Source organism: Macaca thibetana, chromosome 3, assembly GCF_024542745.1.
Source record: "Macaca thibetana thibetana isolate TM-01 chromosome 3, ASM2454274v1, whole genome shotgun sequence".
In the NCBI taxonomy this organism is placed as follows: Eukaryota; Metazoa; Chordata; class Mammalia; order Primates; family Cercopithecidae; genus Macaca; species Macaca thibetana.
The window spans coordinates 131,319,882-131,344,052 of NC_065580.1; the positions used below are offsets into that span (position 1 = coordinate 131,319,882).

The 24,171-nt window shown below is 44.4% G+C and overlaps 1 protein-coding gene across 6 annotated transcripts in view; it reads left to right on the forward strand.

Annotated features, from left to right (window-relative positions):
* CALN1 (calneuron 1) overlaps positions 1-24,171 on the forward strand; it is a 662,896-nt gene that overhangs the window by 615,211 nt on the left and 23,514 nt on the right. For all 6 annotated transcript variants that reach the window (XM_050783591.1, XM_050783597.1, XM_050783596.1 and 3 more), the window contains one exon: positions 16,475-16,631. In XM_050783591.1, coding sequence (XP_050639548.1) covers positions 16,475-16,631 — 157 coding nt within the window. The remainder of the gene's footprint in view (positions 1-16,474; positions 16,632-24,171) is intronic.

The window sequence follows — 24,171 nt, forward strand, 5'->3', positions numbered from 1 at the left end:
AACCTCCACCACTCAGGTTCAAGTGATTCTCCTGCCTGAGCCTCCCAAATAGCTCACAGGCGCCTGCCACCATTCCCGGCTAATTTTTGTATTTTTAGTGGAAACAGGGTTTCACCATGTTGGCCAGGCTGGTCTCGAACTCCTGACCTGGAGTGATCAACCTGCCTCGGCCTCCCAAAGTGATGGGATTATAGATGTGAGCCACTACGCCCAGCCCTGTTTTCTGCTTTAAATGTTGCATTTTCTCAATACCTTTACCAGTCTTCCACTTCTTTGCCCAAACTACTCATCTTCCCAAGCAGTCTTGTCCAAGGTATGTCTGTCTCTTTTTTCTTGGCAGGGAGGGGTCTGTCTGTCTCAGGATACCTTTCATTTCAGTCCTGCTGTTTAATTCCTCATATGGGGAAAATTCTCAGAGGCCTCCCAGCCATGTGAAACTGTGAACCCATTAAACCTCTTCTTTATAATTACCCAGTCTCAGGTACGTCTTCATTAGAAGAACATGAAAACAGACTAATACAATGATAAAAGCCACACTCTGTGCATTCAGGCAAAAAAGAATGAGAGCTAAGCAAAAGGGGGAAACCCCTTATAAAATTGTCAGATCTCGTGAGACTTATTCACTACCACGAGAACAGTATGGGAGAAACGGCCCCCATGATTCAGTGATCTTCCCACTGGGCTCCTCCTACAACACATGGGAATGATGGGAGCTACAATTCAAGATGAGATTTGGGTGGGGACACAGTCAAACCATACCAATCAGACTCTAGACGTCTCTCTGGTTGCATTGGCGTCTCCTGCCCTTCACATCTGGACCCCCTAGGAGGTAGATGGTTGGACTCACCCTTTGGGAAGGCAGTCTGCTTATTTGATAGAAGAGACTGCATTGTTTGCGGTGTGGGGACCAAGGAGGAAGGAGAAGGCTCTGGAAGGAAGTTATGCAGATCTACCGACCTCGGTTGGCCTGGTCACGTTGGCACTCAAGGCAGACTTAAAACATAACTGTATTTTTATACTGTGTACCAAGATAGATGGGTGAGATCACTCAACTGTGTAGGTAGGACTCTAGCTGGTCAAGATCCCATCAGGATACCCCAGACAACAGGAGTTACTATTGTGGTGAACTGCAACCAATTCTGCTCCCTGGTTAGGAAGTTCTGACCCATTGATGGTCCAGGCAGCTCTCTCTCGGCAGGAAAATGCCTTTTGCAGATAGGCAGAGAAAGGAATAGAGGTGTGAAATATTTTGGAGTTTATCCCACCTGTCTTTTTCTCCAGAGGAGAAAGAACTGTCATCAAACTCATTCCAGACCTTCTGTGAAAGCTGACATGAGATTGGACTCGCTCACAAATCTGGGCAGGAAAGATGTTGGCCCCCAGCTGTGCAGGTCCCTGTATGAGTCAGGGACGAAAAATGGAGCAAAGGCCTCACAAGGCAGCCAGCAGCCAGCAGCGAGCTCTGGCCTTTCGGCAGCCTGGCATTTCATCTTATCGGGAATTCAGACTTCACTGGGGACTCAGGCACCCCTGGGGTTCCTATCACAGCAGGAAAACAAGTTCAGTTACTCTGCTCTTTCCATGCGACACAGTAGAGAGGCTGAACGTGAGAAGCCCACCTCCAGAGAGGGCTCCTCCTGGCCTTCTCCTGGATTTTGGGGGGACACTGAATGAGGAAGGGGAAACAGGCAGGAAAGACTGGGCTGCAAAGGAAATAGAAGATTAGGTTTAGTCATTCAGAAAACATGTATTCTGCATACATTATCCAGCCTCTTGGCTCCTTCCCCGCTCTAAACAACAGAGGGGCCTGGCACCTGGGCAGGAGGATTGCTTGAGTCCAGGAGTTCGAGATCAGCCTGGGTAACATAGTGAGACACCCATGATATGGTGTGGCTGTGTCCCCACCCACATCTCATGTTGAATTGCAGCTCCCACAATTCCCACCTGTCATGGGAGGGAGCTGATGAGAGGTAATTGAATCATGAAGGCGGGTCTTTCCTGTACTAGTCTCATGCTAGTGAATAAGTCTCACGAGATCTGATGGATTTATAAAGAGGAGTCGCTTTGCACAAGTTCTCTCTTACCCGCCACCACATAAGAAGTCCCTCTGTTCTTCCTTCGCCTTCTGCCACGATTGTGAGGCCTTCCCAGCCATGTGGAACTGCGAGTCCATTAAGCCTCTTTTCTTTTTCTTTTTTTGGAAACGGAGTCTCACTCTGTCACCTAGGTTGGAGTCCTGTGGTGCAATCTCTGCTCACTGCCACCTTCGCCTCCCAGGTTCAAACGATTCTTCTGCCTCAGTCTCCCAAGTAGGTGGGACTACAGGCGCACACCACCACACCTGGCTAATTTTTGTATTTTTGGTAGAGACGGGGTTTCACCATGTTGGCCAGGCTAGTCTTGAACTCCTGACCTCGTGATCCGCCTGCCTTGGCCACCCAAAGTGCTGGGATTACAGACGTGAGCCACCGCCCCTGGCCCAAGCTTCTATTTCTTTATAAATTGCCCAGGCTCGGGTATGTCTTTATTTGCAGCGAAAGAACAGACTCATACACGCCATCTCTACAAAAAATATAAAAAATTATCCAGGCCTGGTGACATACACCTGTAATCCCAGCTACGCAGGAGGATCGCTTTAACCCAGGAGGTCAAGGCTACAGTGAGCTCTGATCTTACTACTGCAGCCTGGGCCAGAGTGAGACCCTGTCTTAAAAAAAAAAAAAAAAAAAGAAGAGAGGGAGAGAGAGAGAGAGAAGAAACTGGAGAAGCTTCAACAACTTTGTGGGGGAGATTTGTATGATTCTAGAATTTTATGTCCAAATAAATTGTCTGTCATGAGAGAAGGGGAGAAAGGTATTATCAGAATTCTAAGAATGCAGAAAATGTAATATTCACAAATGTTTCATGTCAACTAGTTTTAAGTGTTCTCTAGCAGATATTTGGATGACAATTAGGCTTTTGGGGTAGGGACAGTTATTAAAAAATGGAAGCGAGCATTGGAATCAATTAAATATAATGAAGTAGCGGGAACTGTTACAAATTTTGTTACAAAATTAAATGCAGACACCGAATACTATTCTAGAAAAAGATACAAATAGTAGAAAATGTGTCATCATAAATCTCAAATTAAATTTACAAAGACTGAAAAGCATGCAGCAAGAGGTAGGAAAATAAAGGGTCTATGAATCTTCTTATTACATACAAGAAAAAATGACAGGATGCAATTTAGTTTCTTGAATCTGATAATTTAAGAAACGGTGGCTTAAGTCATTCATTTCACAAATGGAAAAAGGTCCAGCAGTATAACCAAAACTAAAACATCCATAGGTTTCTTATGTAAAAGAGAAAACAAACCATAAGAACCAGAAGCTGGCTGGGTGCGGTGACTCACACCTGTAACCCCAGCACTTTGGGAGGCCAAGGCGGGCAGATCCCCTGAGGTCGGGAGTTCGAGACCAGCCTGACCAACATGGAGAAACCCCATCTCTACTAAAAATACAAAATTAGCCGGGCATGATGGCGCACGCCTGTAATCCCAGCTACTCGGGAGGCTGAGGCTGGAGGATGATGGCGCACGCCTGTAATCCCAGCTATCGGGAGGCCGAGGCTGGAGAATCTCTTGAACCTGGGAGGCAGAGGTTGCAGTGAGCTGAGATCGTGCCATTGCACTCCAGCCTGGGCAACAAGAGTGAAATGCCATCTCAAAAGAACCAGAAGCAGGAAATAAAATAACAAAAGTCAGCCAAATATGTTTATTACAATATATAAAAATGGAATTAGACTCTACCATTGGAAAGCAAAGAATCTCAAATTAGATGTCTTTAGAATCTAATTCTAGCCTCCTTGTAAGAGACATACCTCTAAAACATAACATTAAAAAGTTTAAAAACCAAGAGAAAGGCCACGTGTGGTAGCTCACACCTGGGGTCACAGAACTTTGGGAGGTTGAGGCGGGCCGATCACTTGAGCTCGAGAGTTCAAGACCAGCCTGGGCAACATGGCCAGACCCCATCTTTACAAAAAATACAAAAATTAGTTGTAGTCCCAGCTACTCAGGAGGCTGAGATGGGAGAATTGCTTGAGCCCAGGAGGTCGAGGCTGTAGCAAGCCATGTTCACACCACTGCACTCCAGCCTGGGTGACACAGTGAGACCCTGACTCAAAATAAATAAATAAGTAAATAAATAAAAATTTTAAAAAATAAAAAACCAACAACAGCAAAAAAAAAAAAAAAAAAAAAAAAAAGGGGGAGAAACAAACATTTAGCACAATTCACACCAAAGGAAATAAGCATAGCTGTACTGATATAAAAATAGACTTTTTTCCAAAAGGCATTAACAAAGCACTAAAATATTTTTTAAAGACTGTGTGTAATGATTGGTATGGTTTGTCTGTGTCCCCACCCAAATCTCATCTTGAATTGTAGCTCCCATAGTTCCCACGTGTTGTAGGAGGGACCCAGTGGGAGATAATTGAATCATGGAGGCCGTTTCCCCCATACTGTTCTGGTGGTCGTGAATAAGTTTCATGAGATCTGATGGTTTTATAAGGGGTTTCCCCCTTTTGCTTGGTCCTCATTCTTTTTTGCCTGCTGCCATGTAAGACGTACCTTTCACCTTCCACCATGACTGTGAGCCCTCCCCAGCCATGTGGTACTGTGAGTCCATTAAACTTCTGCTTTAAATTACCCAGTCTCAGGTACGTCTTCATTGGAAGAATATGAAAACAGACTAATACGATGATAAAAGTCACACTGTGCATTCAGTAACGAGGGCCACCCACCTGTTCATCTTGAAGTCCTCTGAATGCATCCCTCAGGGCTTTCATACCCCACACACTCTTCTCGGGTGGTGTCATCTTTCTTATGACTTTATTATCATCTGTATGCAAATGAATGCTAAATATGTATCATTAACCTGTATCTATACATTCTACTACCTCCTAGGATGTTCTACTGGGCTGTCCCTCAGGAACCTTCAAAGAATGCATCCAAAATTTATCATGTAGCCTTTCTTTCTAAGCCTATCCATTCAGCTGAACGTAAAACCCAGGTGTCTTCCTGGATGGCCCATTCTCCTTCACACGCCACACACAGTGATACATCAAGTCTTATCAACCTCTCTTTTACATGGCTCTTGAATTCTCTCTATCTCCATAGCCTACTTCAGTCTCAGAATCTGTTACTTCAATAGCCTCCTCTCTGGTTGTTGGGACCCTTGTATCAGCAAAGGGTAATTCTTCTCAAGCTCAAACCTGATCAAGTAATTTCTCTGATGAAAATGTTTTAGTGGATAAAAATACAACTCAAAGATACCCAAAAGATAACACCAAGCCCTGTTCCTGAAAAAATTAAACATAGAATTACCATATGATTCAGCAATTCTGCTTCTAGGTATATACCCCAAAGAGTTAAAAGTAGTGACTGGAACAGATACTTGTACACCTACATCCATAGCAGACACTTGGGCTGCTTCTACTTTGTGTCTATCGTGAATGTGGTATGTCCATGCAACGGAATGGCCAATGAAAGGCTAAGGCTCTGATCAATATTTGAAGATATTTATTCTAAGCCAAATACTAATGACCAACGGCCTATGACACAGCCCTCAGGAGATCCTGCGAATATGTGCCCACGGTGGTCAGGCTACACCTGAGTTTTACATATTCTAAGGAGATGTAAGATGTCAATTAATACACGTAAGATGTATATTGGTTCAGTCCAAAAAGGTGGGACAACTGGAGGTTGGTGGGTGGGGAGCTTCCAGGTCATAGGTGGATCGGTCATTGGTGGGTTCTGATTGGCAGTTGGTTGAGGTATTATCTAAAAACTTGGAATCAATAGAAAAGAATGTCTGGCTTATGATAAGAGGTTGTAGAGACCAAGGTTTTATTATGCAGAGGAAGCCTCCAGGTAGCAGGCTGCAGAGAGAATAGATTATAAGTGTTCCTTGTTCTATCAGTCTTACTCTGTTTTATTTAATGTTAGTTAATTGAAACATTAATTAAGGTTAATGTTTGGGCCTGAATTCAAAAAGGGAGGAGGGTATAATGAGTCATGTTCAATTCCTCCTTCCCATCACAGCCTGAAGTCATTTTTCAGGTTAACTTTGGAATGCCCTTGGCTGAGAAGTGGGGTCCATTCACACAGTTGTGGGGCTTAGAATTCTATTTTTGGTTTACAGAAAATGGTCCAGCCTTAAAAGGGAAGGGAATTCTGACACATGACACAACATGGATGAACCTTGAGGGCGTTACCTAAGTGAAATAAACCAATCACAAAAAGACAAATATCAGCCAGGCACGGTGGCTCACGCTTGTAATCCCAGCACTTTGGGAGGCCAAGGCAGGCACATCATGAGGTCAGGAGATTGAGACCATCCTGGCTAACATGGTGAAACCCCGTCTCTACTAAAAATACAAAAAATTAGCTGGGCATGGTGGTAGGCGCCTGTAGTCCCAGCTACTCAGGAGGCTGAGGCAGGAGAATGGCATGAACCCGGGAGGCGGAGCTTGCAGTGAGCCGAGATTGCGCCACTGCACTCCAGCCTGGGTGACATAGCAAGACTCTGTCTCAAAAAAAAAAAAAAAAAAAAGACAAATATCAAATGATTCCACTTATATAAGGTACCTAAAAAAGTCAAAGACACAGAGAAAAAAAAAATAGAATGGTGGTTGTTGGGTTTGTAGTGAGGGAGGAATGGGGAGATAGTGTTTAATGATAATTAATAATAGTGTACAAAGTTTCAGTCTGGGAAGACAAAGGACTTCTAGAGAGAAATAATGGTGATGGTTGTATGACAATGTGAAAGTACTTAATGCCACAGAACTGTACACTCAAAATGAATAAAATGGGCCGGGCATGGTGGCTCACGCCTACAGTCCCAACACTTTGGGAGGCCAAGGCGTGCAGATCACTTGAGGTCAGGAGTTCGAGACCAGCCTGGCCAACATGGTGAAACCCTGTCTCTACTAAAAATACAAGAATTAGCTGGACGTGGTGACAGATGCCTGTAATCTCAGCTACTCAGGAGGCTGAGTCAGGAGAATCACTTGAAACTGGAAGGTGGAGGTTGCAGTGAGCCAAGATCATGCCACTGCACTCCAGCCGGGGAGCAAGAGTGAAAGCCTGTCTCAAAAAAATATAAAATAGGGCCGGGCGCGGTGGCTCACGCCTGTAATCCCAGTACTTTGGGAGGCCGAGGTGGGCAGATCACGAGGTCAGGAGATTGATTCCATCCTAGCTAACATGGTGAAACCCCGTCTGTACTAGGGATACAAAAAAAATTAGCCAGGCGTGGTGGCGGGCACCTGTAGTCCCAGCTACTCGGGAGGCTGAGGCAGGAGAATGGTGTGAACCCGGAAGGCGGAGCTTGCAGTGAGCCGAGATCCTGCCACTGCACTCCAGCCTGGGTGACAGAGCAAGACTCCATCTCAAAAAAAAAAGGTAAATTTTTAGTTATTACATTTTACCGCAATAAAAATAAATACATAAAAACAAGTGGTGGTGCATGTCTGTAGTCCCAGCTACTCAGGAGGCTGAAGAAGTAGGATTGCTTGAGCCTGGGAGTCTGAGACCAGCCTGGGCGCCATAGCAAGACCCTGTCTTTACAAAAATATTTTTTAAAAATAAGCTGGTCAGCTGGGTGCTGTGGCTCATGCCTGTAATCCCAGCACTTTGGGAGGCTAAGGTGGGTGGATCATGAGGTCAGGAGTTCGAGACCAGCCTGGCCAATATGGTGAAACCCCGTCTCTACTGAAAATACAAAAATTAGCCGGACATGGTGGTGCACACCTGTAATGCCAACTACTCGGGAGGCTGAGGCAGGAGAATTACTTCAACCCGGGAGGTGGAGGTTGCAGTAAGCTGAGACCGTGCCACTGCACTCCAGCCTGGGCAACAGAGTGAGACTCCAACTCAAAATAAATAAATAAATAAATAAATAAATAAAATAAGCTTGTCATGGTGGCAAGTGCCTGTAATCTCAGCATTTTGGGAAGTTGAAGCTCAAGGATCGCTGGAGCATAGGAATTCAAGTCCAGCCTGGGCAACGTAGTGAGACCCCATCTCTACAAAATGAATAAAAATGTAAAAATAAAAACAAAAAACAATTAAGCTCTTCACCATATCATACAAGGCCTTTACTGACTAGTGTCCCATCCATATCCCTCACCTTATTCCTTCCCACCTTCTCCTGGCTACTCGAAAGCTCAGAATAACTCAACACATTGTCAGTCAATGAACATGTCAAGCTTTTGCAACTCTACGCCTTGGTACGGCTGCCCCCTACCGTACCTGACCTTCTCCTCTTCCCTCCTTATCCTTTCCCCACCCTCCCCTCCCTCACCTGGCAAAGTCAGCCTCTTTTTCCTTTAGGTCTTTGATAGCAGCCATGTTCTCCAGAAAGCCCCCTCTGACCCATCCCCCTTCCCCCACCAGGTGGTGCCAAGACGTCCTGGTTTCCCTCCCACAGCGTGTATCACATGGAATTCAAATGCCTAATTTGCTTGGTTTCAAGAACAGGATTTATGTCTTGTTCGCTTTTGTATTCCCATCACAGCATCTGGCAGAGTCATTCCCAATAACCATTTGTTGGATTACTATATAAATCTTTTTGCACTAAAGAATAGCCTCATTTAACAAATATTTGAACTATAAGAATAATTTATGGAGAACAAGTTTTCTTCACAGACTTCAATATGCTACTCATGGTCCTTGACACATCCAGTCGTCCAAAAAAAAAAAAAAAGGTAAGTTTATAGAAAAAGATTATAATTATAAGCTTACATAATGTAATTAATAAATATAAATATGGCCAGGCGCGGTGGTTCACACCTGTAATCCCAGCACTTTGAGAGGCCAAGGTGGGTGGATCACAAGCTCAGGAGATCGAGACCATCCTGGCCAACATGGTGAAACCCCGTCTCTACTAAAAGTACAAAAATTAGCTGGGCATGGTGGTGGGCACCTGTAATCCCAGCTACTCGGGAGACTGAGGCAGGAGAATGGCATGAACCCGGGAGGCGGAGGTTGTAGTGAGCCAAGATTGCGCCGCTGTACTCCAGCCTGGGTGACAGAGCGAAACTCCATCTCAAACAATAAAAATAAAAAATAAAAAATAAATAAATAAATATAAATAAATATATTTGTATAACTGACCTCACAGAGATTCTACTATACTGGAAAATTTGTTAGGTTTCCAAAAATAGCAGACGTACAGGCCACATTCTCTTCTCTAACTATGATCCATTAAAAAGAGAAAAAGGTGGCCAGGCGTGGTGGCTCACGCCTGTAATCCCAGCACTTTGGGAGGCCGAGGCAGGCGGATCACGAGGTCAGGAGATCGAGACCATCCTGGCTGACACGGTGAAACCCCGTCTCTACAAAAAATATAAAAAATTAGCCGGGCGTGGTGGCAGGTGCCTGTAGTCCCAGCTACTTGGCAGGCTGAGGCAGGAGAATGGCGTGAACCCTGGAGGCAGAGCTTGCAGTGAGCCGAGATTGCGCCACTGCACTCCAGCCTGGGGAACAGAGCGAGACTCCGTCTCAAAAAAAAAAAAAAAAAAAAAAGAGAGAAAAAGGTGATGAAAACCATAACTAGAAGAGAGAAACCAATAAACGTACAAAGGAGAAATGGGATGTAATAATGATGTAAAGAAATTTAAAATTACAGGACTAGGGTCCATAGTTGCATACTAATAGTAACGAAAAATTTCTGTCTGTAGCTTTCCAAAAAGCTACAACATTCCAAAATTGAAGAAAAACTGAAAAGTAAAACGGACTCACAATCATGGAAGAAAGGCTTGTTGACAATGGGGCCCACATTGTTTTACAGTGATTTTTTTCAAACTTTTGAAAGACAGGTGCTGACAATATAGGAGATACATGGAATGCTACTCAACTTATTTTGTTTAGATGTCCTAATACTAAATATTTACCCTAATACTAAAACATGACCCAGATCTCCAAAACTATAGTTGTTGGGTTTTTTGTTTTTTTTTTTTCTTTTGAGACAGAGTCTCACTCTGTCGCCCAGGCTGGAATGCAATGGTGCAATCTCGGCTTACTGCAAGCTCTGCCTCCCAGGTTCAAGCAATTCTCCTGCCTCAGCCTCCTGAGTAGCTGGGATTACAGACGCGCATCACCACACCCAGCTAATTTTTGTATTTTTAATAGAGACAGATTTCCCCATGTTGGTCAGACTAGTCTTGAACTCCTGACCTCGTGATCTGCCCACCTCAGCCTCCCAAAGTGCTGGGATTACAGGCGTGAGCCACCACGCCTGGCCCAGAACTATAGATTTTAGAATCTGTATCTTTCCTTATCTTCTCATTGCTCCTGGCCAATCTTTTGGCCTGATTTCTGAACAACAGCAACCTCTCAACAGGTTAGAGGTTTTCCAGGCACCACACTCTTCAAGCATTACTCATTTTCTGAGCCTTGTTGACCTTGATGTTGCCACTCTTCATCGCTGATCATGGCAGGGGGTCTTGGTGTTCTCATCTGTAAATCATCCTCTTCATGCTTTCTGCCAGGCTTCTCCCCAAAGCCAAATGAACAATACCTTGCTCCCTTACCCAATATAAAGAGACAGGTTCCCATGAGTTTTCCCTGAGTGTATGTCAAAATTCCTGTCTAGGATCGTTAAACTCTAATGCAGAAAACAAGTTCGCTTTACATCTCTCCTTCAGTTGCTCTGAAGTGTATAAATGGCTTTGAACTTGAATCATTTAGATTTTACAGCAAGATTCAGTACCCCAATTTAATGTTAGAACAGGGGTACATAGTTAAAGCAAGGTACAAATTGTTTAACAAGCAAGTAAGGCAGGAGGATGGCTTGGGGCCAGGAGTTTGAGACCAACTTGGACAACATAGCAAGACTCTCTCTATAAAGAAAAAATAAAATAAAATAAAATAAAAAATTAGCCAGGTCTGGTGTCACGCACCTGTAGTTCCAGCTAGAAGATTGCTTAAGCCCAGGAGTTTGAGGCTGCAGGAAGCTATGCTCGTGCTATTGCACTCCAGCCTGGGTGACAAAGCAAGGAACAACAAAGTAAAAGGAAGGAAGGAAGGAAGGGAGGGAGGGAGGCAGGGAGGGAGGGAGGAAGGGAGAGAGGGGAGGAAAGGGGGAGGAGGAGAGAGAGGGAGGGAAAGAAAGAAGGAGGAAGGGAATGGAAGGAAGGAAGGAAGGAAGGAAGGAAGGAAGGAAGGAAGGAAGGAAGGAAGGAAGGAAGGGAGGGAGGGAGGGAGGGAGGGAGGGAGGGAGGGAGGGAAAAGTCTAAAACGTTCCTTCCTCATGGTCCAGAGTAACTGAAAACACTGATTTTTGTGTTCATCCCTGACTCAGTTACACTGCAGAAACCACAGAGTCTTAGCAGTTAGCAGCAAGCATGTATTTCTCACTCAGATCCCACGTCTTTTTTGGGTTGGTTGAGGATCTGCTCAGGTTGAATTCCTAGGTCATTCCAGAACCTAGAATGAAGCAGCAGCCCCTCTTTGGTGTAAATGTTTTGTGAAAGAAGAGAAAGAGAAATGGCAGAAAGCACAATGGCTTTGAAGCTTCTCCTTGGACTATCATACTTTTCTTCTATCACTTTCGCTCTCAGTTGATTGGCCAAAGCCTGACATCAACAGGCAAGGAGATATCATCCTCTCCTACAAGGGGAAACAAATACAGTAGGCCCTTAGGCAAAGCAGAGATGAGGGCACTGACCCACGTGCAGTCAAAAATCCAAGTTTAATTTTTGAATCCCCAAAACCTTCATTGCTAATAGCCTACTGTTGACTGGAAGCCTTACCAATAATATAAAAAGTTGATTAACTCAAGGCCGGGCGCGGTGCCTCACGCCTGTAATCCCAGCACTCTGGGAGGCCGAGGTGGGTGGATCACGAGGTCAGGAGATAGAGACCATCCTGGCTAACTCGATGAAACTCCATCTCTACTAAAAATACAAAAAACTAGCCGGGTGTGGTGGCGGGCGCCTGTAGTCCCAGCCACTCGGGAGGCTGACGCAGGAGAACGGCGTGAACCCGGGAGACGGAGCTTGCAGTGAGCCGAGATTGCATCACTGCACTCCAGCCTGGGGGACAGAGCAAGACTCCGTCTCAAAAAAAAAGAAAAACAAAAGCTGATTAACACATATGTTGTATGTTACATGTATTATACACTGCATTCTTACAATAAAGTAAGCTAGGGAGAAGAAAAAAGCTATTATGAAAATCATAAAGAGGGCCGAGCGCGGTGGCTCCAGCCTGTAATCCCAGCACTTTGGGAGGCCGAGGCGGGCGGATCACGAGGTCAGGAGATCGAGACCATCCTGGCTAACACGGTGAAACCCCGTCTCTACTAAAAAATACAAAAAACTAGCCGGGCAAGGTGGCAGGTGCCTGTAGTCCCAGCTACTCGGGAGGCTGAGGCAGGAGAATGGCGTAAACCCGGGAGGTGGAGCTTGCAGTGAGCTGAGATCCGGCCACTGCACACCAGCCTGGGCGACAGAGCAAGATTCCGTCTCAAAAAAAAAAAAAAGCAAAAAAAAAAAAAAAAGAAAATCATAAAGAGGAGGAAGTAAGTTAAACGGATCATCATAAAGATCTTCATCCTCATGGTCTTCACCTTGAGCAGGTGGAGGAGGAGGAGGAGGAAGAGGAGGGGTTGGTCTTGCTGTCTCAGGAGTGGCAGATGCAGAAGGAAATCCACATACGAGTGGACCTACACAGTTCAAACTCATGTTTTTCAAGGCTCAATTATAGTTGGAAATAATAGACTGTGTTACAGTCCATACTCTTGCTCATCAATATTTTGCCTCTCTTCAGCTGCAAAATATACTCCTCCCCTCCCCAAGGGAGATACCCCCAAAGTCCCATCCAGTTATAACACCAGACTCAAGCTCTAGAATCTCATGATGCTCATCAAATCTGGATGTGGCTCTCCTTGGTCTGGAAGCATAAAAACTAAAAAGGCAAATTACCCCTCACCCTCGCCCGGCACAGACACACACATGACATACGGTGGTGGACCGGGGTCAAGCCAACCACCAAAAACATTCCCATCTGGAAAGCAAAACAGGGGATACCCATAGCGGTCAAAAGCTCAGAGCAATTCTGAAATCCTGGCGGACAAAAACCTTGGGGTGAGGAGTTTTCCTTCAATTAGATGCTTCTGCTTCCTAGAAGTGACCCTGGATGACATTGTTCTCCCAGATTCCCAGGGAAGCTGTCCTTTTCCACTGTTCTTGTACTGATTCTATGAGGGCATTGGGCAGTACACCCTTCCTGGGACCCGTGTAGCTCATCCTCATAATCGCTTGGACCCATAGGTTGGGAAGCCCAAAGATCTTTTAAAGTTTGGAACAGTTATATGTCTTTTAATCCAAGAGTGTTGGCTCTTGGCCAGTACAGCTCTCAAGGACTTAGTTATATTTTTATCTGGCTCCAATCAGTTTATGCTAATAAACACATCCACAATTATTTTTGAGACATACCTCTCTCTAAACTTAATAACAGGCTTCCTAGGAGAGTCACTTAACACATCCAGAGATTTTTTAAAGAGGCATTGATTTAATAGGGCTGTATTATTACTTAAAGCATTTCTTTATTTTATCTTTTACTAGTTGGAAATGAGAAACAATTGTTCCTGGTGCAGCGCCTGTAATCTCAGCACTTCGGGGGCTGAAGTCAGAGTATTGCTTGAGGCCAAGAGTCTGAGACCAGCCTGGCCAACATGGTGAAACCCCGTCTCCACCAAAAATACAAAAATTAGCCAGGTGTGGTGTCACACATCTATAATCCCAGTTTCTTGGGAGTCTGAGGCGGGCAACACAGCGAGACCCTGTCTCTACTAAAAATACAAAAATTAGCTGGGTGTGGTGGTGTGTGCCTGTAATCCCTGTAATTCTTGGGAGGCTGAGGCAGGAGGATCACTTGAACCTGGGAGGTGGAGGTTGCAGTGAGCCAAGATTGCACCACTGTACTCCAGCCTGGGTGACAGAGCAAGACTCCATCTCAAATAATAATAATAATAATAATAATAGTAAATTAAATAGCTGGACATGGTGGTGCATGTCTGTAGTCCTAACTACTCAGGAGGCTGAGGCAGGAGGATCACTTAAGCCCAGAAGTTTGAAGTTGCAGTGAGCTATGATCACACCACCGCAAATCAGCCTGGACCACAGAGCGACACCTTGTCTCTAAAAAAATAGAACTAGAAATAGAAAAGAAATAGAAATAGAAAAGGGGGCTTTGAGAAATGTGGGGATAGGAAGATAACAGATCATTACGAGAAAAAAAGAAACAATTGCTTCTTTCAATGCTGCAACACCAGGAATTTCTGGGTTGTTTTTATTTTTGGTTTGCAAATCAACCAATTCTTTCCCGAGCTCATCTCTTTCTTGCAGTGCTCTGTTGGATGCAACTAATTTCAATCGTGAGTCACGGCATTCTGTTTCGCAAACTTTTTACCTAAAGCCACAGAACTTGAATTCATTATCTACCTGTCATCCAAGGTATCACAGGCAACAGTTTTACCAAATGTTTGGCTATTGTATAACAGGGATCTCTGTCTTTCCAGCCTCCAGTCACGGTTTTCTTATTTTTCACTGCCTGGCTCTGGAACCAGTACATTGTATTCTAGAATTTTGGTTATGGTAGCCTCTTGGTTTTATGTACCGATTTCTCTATTTTTGACATAGACCAACAATGGTCTAAGTTACGCTGCGGTAGCAAACAAGCCCCACATCTCAACGGCTCATAACAACACAGGGTATTCCTGACATGAGCTGTCCATTGTGATTCAGCTGCAGGTGTTCCCCACTTTATCCTCATTCTGAGACCCAGCCCGAAGGAACAGCCCCTATCTGGGGCATGCAATTCTCATAGCAGAGGAAAACAACAAATGTTAGAACCACACAATGATTCATAAAGCTGTGAATTAGATGTGGTAGATGTGACTTCTACTCACATTGCATTGGCCAAGAAAGTGACACTACCAGCCAGGCGCGGTGGCCCACGCCTGTAATCCCAGCACTTTGGGAGGCCGAGGCAGGTGGATCATCTGAGGTCAGGAGTTCGAGACCAGTTTGGCCAACATGGCAAAACCCCATCTCTACTAAAAATACAAAAATTAGCTGGGTGTGGTGGTGCACACCTGTAATCCCAGCTACTCGGGAGGCTGAGGAAGGAGAATTGCTTGAACCTGGAAAGTAGAGGTTGCAGTGAGCCGAGATCGTGCCACTGGACTCCAGCCTGCAAGATGGGAGCGAGACTCCGTCTCGGAAAAAAAAAAAAAAGAAAGAAAGAAAGTGACACTATCAAACCTAATATAAATGGAGTGGAAGAGTACAGTCCTTTCTCGGGGAGTGGCAGGATGTAATCAGGAATTCTGCACCTCTCCTTCAGCAGCTTTTCTTCATGAACATGACTTTGAACTTGTGTTTTTATCTTGTTAGAACAAGATTCGTGGCTAGGCACAGTGGCTTACACCTGTAATCCCAGCACTTTCAGGAGGCCAAGACAGGAGGAGTACTTTAGGCTAGGAGTTTGAGACCAGCCTGGGAAACATAGCAAGACCTTGTCCCTACAAAAAAATTATAAATATTAGACAGGCACAGTGGCTCATGCCTGTAATCCCAGCTACTTGGGAGGCTGAGGCAGGAGAATGGCTTCAGCCCAGGAGTTCAAGCCTGCAATGAGCAGTGATCACGCCACTGGACTCCAGCCTGGGTGACAGGGCAAGACTCTGTCTCTAATTTTTTTTTAAAAAAGATACATAATTAGGCCAGGTGTGGTGGCTCAGGCCTGTAATCCTAGCACTTTGGGAGGCCGAGGCGGCCGGATCACTTGAGGTCAGGAGTTCAAAACCAGCATGGCCAACATGGTGAAACCTCGTCTCTACTAAAAATACAAAAAAATTGGCTGGGTGTGGTGGCGGGTGCCAGTAATTCCAGCTACTAGGGAGGCTGAGGCAGGAGAATTGCTTGAACCCAGGAGGCGGAGGTTGTAGTGAGCCGAGATCTCGCCACTGTACTCCTGCCTGGGCGACAGAGCAAGGTTCCATCTCAAAAAAAAAAAAAAAAAGATACATACTTAAACCAATATGGGAATTGCCAGAGTATTGGTAAATTATAAAATGTTTAGAGACGTATGCATTATGTGAATGGTTTCACCATTCTAAAGTACACGAGATACGCCGGGTTGGCAGCAGATGATTGGGTGAATAGGAAACCAGACCGGCGGGTGGCTTTTTTTTTCCTCCAAGAATCTAAAGTGAAGGGAATATGTTCCACTCTCTACCATCCCAATAAGTCCCTGCAAGTTCACGAGTATACTTGGAGCTGAACAGGATGGAAAACTGTTCACCTGATATCCTGAAACGCTGAGACAAGCTTCTGCAGAGCAGCCTGTGGGTCTTGCCTGTCATGGCCCAAGCCGACTTCCCATCTCCGCATGCTCTGACCATCTCACTACTCTTTATCTCCACAGTTTGACATGCAAAGGATAACTCTGGAAGAGTTGAAGCACATTCTCTATCATGCCTTCCGAGACCACCTAACGATGAAGGACATTGAGAACATCATCATCAACGAGGAAGAGAGCCTGAATGAGACCTCGGGGAACTGCCAAACAGAGTTCGAAGGAGGTAGGTGCCCCTGCTGCCGTCCCCTCCCCAGTCCGGGACAGGCCAATGCACCACATTCTCTATATGAAAAATGTGTTTACACACAGGCTCCTGGGCTGATGTGGCCTGGTACCGAAGCCAAAAATTCAGGACGGGTTAAAGATCTTTTTTGCTAAGATGTGGTGGGCTTCATTTTCTCTGCCTTTTTCCTCCAAATTCTGCATTTTTTGGAGAATCTCCCCTGACCCTGTCCTTTCTCTCAAGGCTCTCTGAGGTCTGTGTGTGAGTGGATGTGTGGTTTTGTGCTGTTTGCCTTTTCTTGGTGGTGGCTGTATGGGGCGGTGTAAAGAGCCTATTTTGGCTGTCCGGCAAACTTGGGTAGAGTCCGTTGTGTGAGCTCAGGCAAAGGATGGACCTTCTCTGTGTTTCCCCATCTATAAACATCAGGGTGATTACACCTACTTCGCAGAATTCTTAGGAATGTATGACCTGTATGTTCCCAAATGCACTGGCCAAAAAAAAAGAAAAAAAAGAAAAAAACAGCAGGGACAGAGTCCTCTCATGAACTTAACCAAGTAGTTACAGAAGAAATAAGGTTCTCTGGAGGCCAAAAAAGAGACCCATGAAAGGTTATATATTTTTTTATTCATGAAAGCAAATTTAAAGAAAAAAAAAAGAGCCTACTGAATCTCCTAATCGGTAGAGAATTCCTGAGAAGCTAAAGGATTTAATCCTTCTTTTCAATTTTGAAAATCAGAGTGGCTTTAATAGCCCTGATGTATAGAAAAAAATTTTTAATTACATTAAAACATATAGCAGGCTGTCAGCGACTTTTCTCTTCAATGCTGACATTTCTTAAGGAGGTCAAATTGTTTTTTCTTTTATTATTATTTTTTAACATTTAAATAAGCCAGTATACATAGTTTGGAAGCTGTCACATAGACGCCAGAAGGATATACTTGGTTGCCTGGTCTTGTAGCTGTCTCCCTTAGAGCCAGTGAGGGCTATGGAGTGAGGCTAGTGTGCTTGGGGCTGAGCTGGTCCCAGGCACCAGAACTGTCCATGCAAACCCAGGCTCCCATCAGTCCTGTCTTGGCTGAACTGCTGCATCATGGAGCCAGCGTTAAATGCCACGACAGGAGGGAAAAGGAGATGGCCTATACTCCAAGGTTGCAAACAGTGGGAGAGAGGGAGCAGTGGAGACTGCTGCAAAGCAGAAAGCGATGATCGCTTCCGGAGTCACTCAAATTCAAACACTGCAAAAATGCCACGTGCATCAAACAAAACCCAGCTGTGGTCCTGAAGCTGCCTTGGTCTCCTTGCTGTGACAATGGGGTGATAGCATCAACAACTGTATTTGGAGTGGGAGTCACACTGATCTTATAAGGCTAGGATGGGGTGGTCACAGCCAAGGCCATTTCCAGCAGGACATGCAGGGGTCTTGCGAGGGTTAGGAGGGATGAGGAGGGAAGAGATTGGGAACTGAAACGGGAAAACAGCAGACCTGGCCTTCCCAATCCATCTCGCTCAGGGCTGACAGATGATGTGAGCCCCACACAATGAAAGTATATGGGACTCAAGCCCTCTACTGCTAGTGAGCACTCTTGAGATGGGTGGAGAAGGGTATTTTTGGGTATCATCTCATTTTCCACAACAGCCTTTGTTGGTGGATCAGTGTTTTGTTCAGGGAAATGTCATAGATCTTAGTAATTTGGGAAAGGTCAGGCTATACTGGGAAATAATCTAAATTCTAAGTAAGGCCTTTTTATTTCTCAAAACCTTATACATTAATAAAATAAATGCCTGACAAAGGGGCTACCAAGCAGAAGCCTTGCTGGGTTTCCTTTAATGATTTGTCAATAGCTTATTTATAATTAATGTAATATGATTACTATATAATGAATGATCATTAATAGCAATTATAATATTTATCAATAATAATGCAATTATTAATAATTATGTTTATTAATAATGCTATTGGTTGTTATAAAATAATTATTAATGTTTATTAATAATTATTACCATAATGGTTAATTAATAATGTTAAGCCACTTTGTGCAGTGCCTATACTAATAATTATTATCATTATTAATTGCCATTAATAACTATTAGCCCAGGTACTGCACTAAGTGGCTTAACATTGTTAATTAACCATTATGGTAATAATTATTACCATAATATTTAATAAACATAATAATAATTATGGTAATAATTATGGTATTATCTAACCATGGTTAGGTACCTAACCATCACCTAACCAATAACTATGGTAATATTTTTGTTCGTTTAGTTTTGTTTGTTTTTGAGACAGAATCTTACCTGTCACCCAGGCTGGAGTGCAGCAGCACGATCTTGGCTCACTGCAACCTCTACTTCCTGGGTTCAAGCAATCTTCCTGCCTCAGCCTCCTGAGTAGATGGGACTACAGGCGCCCGCCACCACGCCCGGCTAATTTTTGTATTTTTAGTAGAGACAGATTTTCACCATGTTAGCCAGGATGGTCACAATCTCCTGACCTCATGATCCACCCGCCTCGGCCTCCCAAAATACTGGGATTACAGGCATGAGCCACCACGCTCAGACTAATTTTTGTATTTTTAGTAGAGACGGGGTTTCACCATGTTGGCCAGGCTGGTCTTGAACTCCTGACCTCAAGTGATTCCCCCTCCTCAGCCTCCCAAAGTGCTGGAATTACAGGCGTGAGCCTGTTAGTCCAGGTACTGCACTAAGTGGTTTAAAATTCATTATCTTATTTCATTTTAAAAAGCTATTATTTTGTAATTTGCACATTGCATTCTTGTATGACCTCTGGGACCTTCATTACATAATCCCTTTTGCATATTTTTATCTCAGAGAAACTTCTTTAAAACATTATGTCAGGGTTTTTTGTCCCCCAGACACAAGCTCATTGATTTATGTTTAGTTTTAAGAATCAAGCATGATCAAAGTCATGGGTGAATATATTTAATGCTCATAGGCCTTTCTACATGCAAGAAAGAGCCTCCTTGATTGCATTTTGGGCAGAGGTGTCTAGGAAGAGAATATTGAAGCCCTGAGTGTACCTGCTCAGCATCCTAGGACTAGAGGAGTTTGTCTGAGACCCTGTGACTCACCTGAGACCCTTCACTTCCATATTGCTTCCATATCCACAAACAGGGGCCTGTTGGCATTTTGAACCTTTCCCTTCTTCTATCAAGACCTGATTGCACAGTTGCATTACTTCCACCTCCTAAATCTCCCTCTCCTCTGCCCAGCCTTGAGCCCTTTGGGGCCTCCCCATCTCTCCCAAACTGTGAACTCCTCCCTATCCTCTTTTGCCCTTAGCCTAACCTGCATGCCTTTTATCCAGCTATGTCAACCATGCCCTTACTGACATCTTGTTACAGGACCACCAGGTTCTTATGCCCACTGTTCAGTAATAGACCAATACACTGAAACAGCAGGGTTTGCAGCAGAGAAACAGTTTAATGACAGTAGGGTAGCTGAGCAAGGAGACAGGAGGAACCCTCAAATCCATTCCTTGAGGAGTGTTGAGCTAGGGTTTTTAAGGGGATTGTGAAGGGCAAGAGACTGAAAAATTGGGGTTGTTGATTTGATGAAACCATCAGGATGTGGAAACTGCATTCTTTGGTAAGTCAGCTCCCCATGGGGTCCTTCAGACCAGCTGACATCAGTAGTCTCATTGATATGCAGAACCTAAAGAATATCTCAAAGGGAAAACTTAATGTTCTATACTGTTCAAGTTGTTATCAATAGGGCAATTAAGGGTAACTATAGTGGCTCACGTCTGTAATCCCAGCCCTTTGGGAGGCCAAGGCAGGTGGATAAACTGAGGTCAGGAGTTCGAGACCAGCCTGACCAATATGATGAAACCCCATCTCTACTAAAAATACAAAAATTAGCCAGGCGTGGTGGCATGTGCGTGGAATCCCAGCTACTTGGGAGGCTGAGACAGGAGAACTGCTTGAGCCCCAGAGGCGGAGGTTGCAGTGAGCCAACATCGTGCCATTGCACTCCAGCCTAGGCAACAAGAGTGAAAACTCTGTCTCAAAAAAGGGAGGAACTATAATCATGTGTGTGTAGTGTGCGCACGCCTCGCTTACTTTTTCATTAATTTTAATTTTTTAAGTTCTGGGGTACATGTGCAGGATGTGCAGGTTTGTTACATTTAAATGTGTGCCATGGTGGTTTGCAGCACCTATCAACCCATTACCTGGGCATTAAGCCAGCATGCATTAGTTATTTTTCCTGATGCTCTCCTCCCCATCCCCCACCCCCAACATATGTTCTCATTGTTCAGTTCCCACTTATGAGTGAGAACATTCAGTGTTTGGTTTTCTGTTCCTGTGTTAGTTTGCTGAGGATGATGGGTTCCAGCTCCATCCATGTCCCTGCAAGGACATGATCTCGTTCCTTGTTATGGCTGCATAGTATTCCATGGTGTATATGTACCACATTTTCTTTATTCAATCTATCAGAAGATGGTGTGACAATTCCTCAAAAATCTAGGACCAGAAATACCATTCAACCCAGAAATCCCATTACTAGGTATATTCCCAAAGGAATATAAATCATTACATTATAAAGAACTATAATCTTATAATAGGGTCTATGTGATTCTGGGGCAATAGGCAACAAATGCCTATGAGGAAGCGAGTTGGAAAAGAAGCTGACCTCATGATCAACGCTGAGTGTGCGGCAAATTTGGTTTATTTTTGTTTCTCTCCTGCCCTTCTTCCTTGATTAATTTCCTAAGGTTTATAGGGGCAGAACGGTTCAATCTCAGATCCCTGACTCACTCTGTCTGCTCCCTCCATCCCAAGTCTCGATCAATCTAGCACCTAACTGTGAAGGGTCAAGGTGGTTTCCTTTATTTCTTCCAAGTGATGAAATTCTTCTGTCATTAAACTGAATCCTCCTTGCAACCCCACACGGCCAATGAGAGGGAAAGGAATGGGCGGGGCCTCTTCCCTCTGCCCCAGAGTGCACCCACTCAGGTCTTCTCTACTCTTGCTAACCCCTCATCCCTAGGAAGTTTTTTCCTGCTGCTCTCATTAGATCTAACAGGTAATCACACCAATTAGGAAGGTCTTTGCCATCAGAAGGTGGAAGAGCACATCTGCCTCTTCACCAGAAACTGGGAGATGGGCAAAGAAACAGACATTTTGTGGCAGAGATGGAATTTAAAGAATCCCACATCAGAGGGCTGGGAGCTCAGCAGAGTTGGAGGTGGGATTGAGATCTGGAGCGTGGAAAAGGTTTCAAAATGCTGCTGCGGGCAGCACAAGGGACAAGGACTCGATTCGAAATTAATAGGAGGACTTGAAAATGCCATCAGCATCCTTTTATTTTTTATTTTATTTATATATTTTTTTGATACGGAGTTTCGCTCTTGTTGCCCAGTGCAATGGCACGGTCTTGGCTCACTGCAACCTCTGCCTCCTGGGTTAAAGCGATTCTCCTGCCTCAGCCTTCTGAGTAGCTGGGATTACAGGCATGTACCACCACGTCCTGCTAATTTTTGTATTTTTAGTAGAGACGGGGTTTTGCCATGTTGGCCAGGCTGGTCTTGAACTCCTTACCTCAAGTGATCCTCCCACCTCAGCCTCCCAAAGTGCTGGGATTACAGAAATGTGCCACCACACCCAGCTAATTTTTGTATTTTTAGTAGAGACGGTGGTTTTGCCATGTTGGCCAGGCTGGTCTCGAACTCCTGACATCAAGAGATCCTCCCACCCTGGCCTCCCAAAGTGCTGGAAATACAGGCATGAGCCACTGCACCCAGTCAGTTTGTTTGTTTGTTTGTTTGTTTGTTTTTGTTTTTGTTTTATTTTTGAGACAGAGTCTCGCTCTGTCACCCAGGCTGGAGGGGCTCACATTGCATATAGAACTAATTTTCCTAGAGCACCAAAAGGAGTTCCCTACAGAAACCCTTTTGAAGGCAGGGAGGAGGCTAGAAGACCTTAGCTCAGGGGTCTGCTGTCGACCTTTCCATCAATCACACCCAGCTTCCAGATGGAAAATCACTCAAACTGAGTTAGGTGCTGACCACATTCCATCCGTGGTGCTGGGTGCTTTGTGCGTATGAATTCATTTTGCCCCTCTGGATTCAGGAACTCTCTGGCATTACATACTATTAGAACTTTATATGTCCCCAGACTCATGAGAATATTTGGTTAAAAGCATGACTTTCCCATTTCTCAAAAGAAGACATTCATACAGCCAACAGACACATGAAAAAATGCTCATCATCACTGGCCATCAGAGATGCAAATCAAAACCACAATGAGATACCGTCTCACACCAGTTAGAATGGCGATCATTAAAAAGTCAGGAAACAACAGGTGCTGGAGAGGATGTGGAGAAATAGGAACACTTTTACACTGTTGGTGGGATTGTAAACTAGTTCAACCATTATGGAAAACAGTATGGCGATTCCTCAAGGATCTAGAACTAGAAGTACCATATGACCCAGCCATCCCATTACTGGGTATATACCCAAAGGATTATAAATCATGCTGCTATAAAGACACATGCACACGTATGTTTATTGCAGCACTATTCACAATAGCAAAGACTTGGAATCAACCCAAATGTCCATCAGTGACAGATTGGATTAAGAAAATGTGGCACATATACACCATGGAATACTATGCAGCCATCAAAAAGGATGAGTTTGTGTCCTTTGTAGGGACATGGATGCAGCTGGAAACCATCATTCTTAGCAAACTATCACAAGAACAGAAAACCAAACACCGCATGTTCTCACTCATAGGTGGGAACTGAACAATGAGATCACTTGGACTCAGGAAGGGGAACATCACACACCGGGGCCTATCATGGGGAGGGGGGAGGGGGGAGGGATTGCATTGGGAGTTATACCTGATGTAAATGACGAGTTGATGGGTGCAGCACACCAACATGGCACAAGTATACATATGTAACAAACCTGCACGTTATGCACATGTACCCTACAACTTAAAGTATAATAATAATAAATAAATTTTTAAAAAAAAGCATGACTTTCATGCACTCCCAGTCTCTCAGATCTCTGAATCCCCTAATTACGATAAAATATACTTGATATACTTTTTTCTTTCTCTCTTTTTTTCCTTCCTTCCTTCCTTCCTTCCTTTCCTTCCGTCCTTCCTTTATTTTGAGACAGGGTCTTGCTCTGTCACCCAGGCTGGAATGCAGTGGCGCGATCTCAGCTCACTGCAACCTCCATCTCCTGGGTTCAAGCAATTCTCCTGCCTCAGGCTCCTGAGTAGCTGGACTTACAGGCATGTGCCACCATGCCCAGCCAATTTCTGTGTTTTAGTACAGACAAGATTTCACCATGTTGGCCAGGCTGGTCTCAAACTCCTGACCTCAAGTGATTTCCCATCCTCGGCCTCCCAAATTGCTGAGATTACAGGCATGAGCCCCCGTGCCCAGCTTGATATACTTTTGTGTTACTTGTCAATCTTTGTGTCTTAATTTTTTGGAAAAATTACCATAGCCTGGCAACATAGCAAGACCTCTTCCTTACAAAAAGAAAAATTTTTAAATTAGCCAGGCA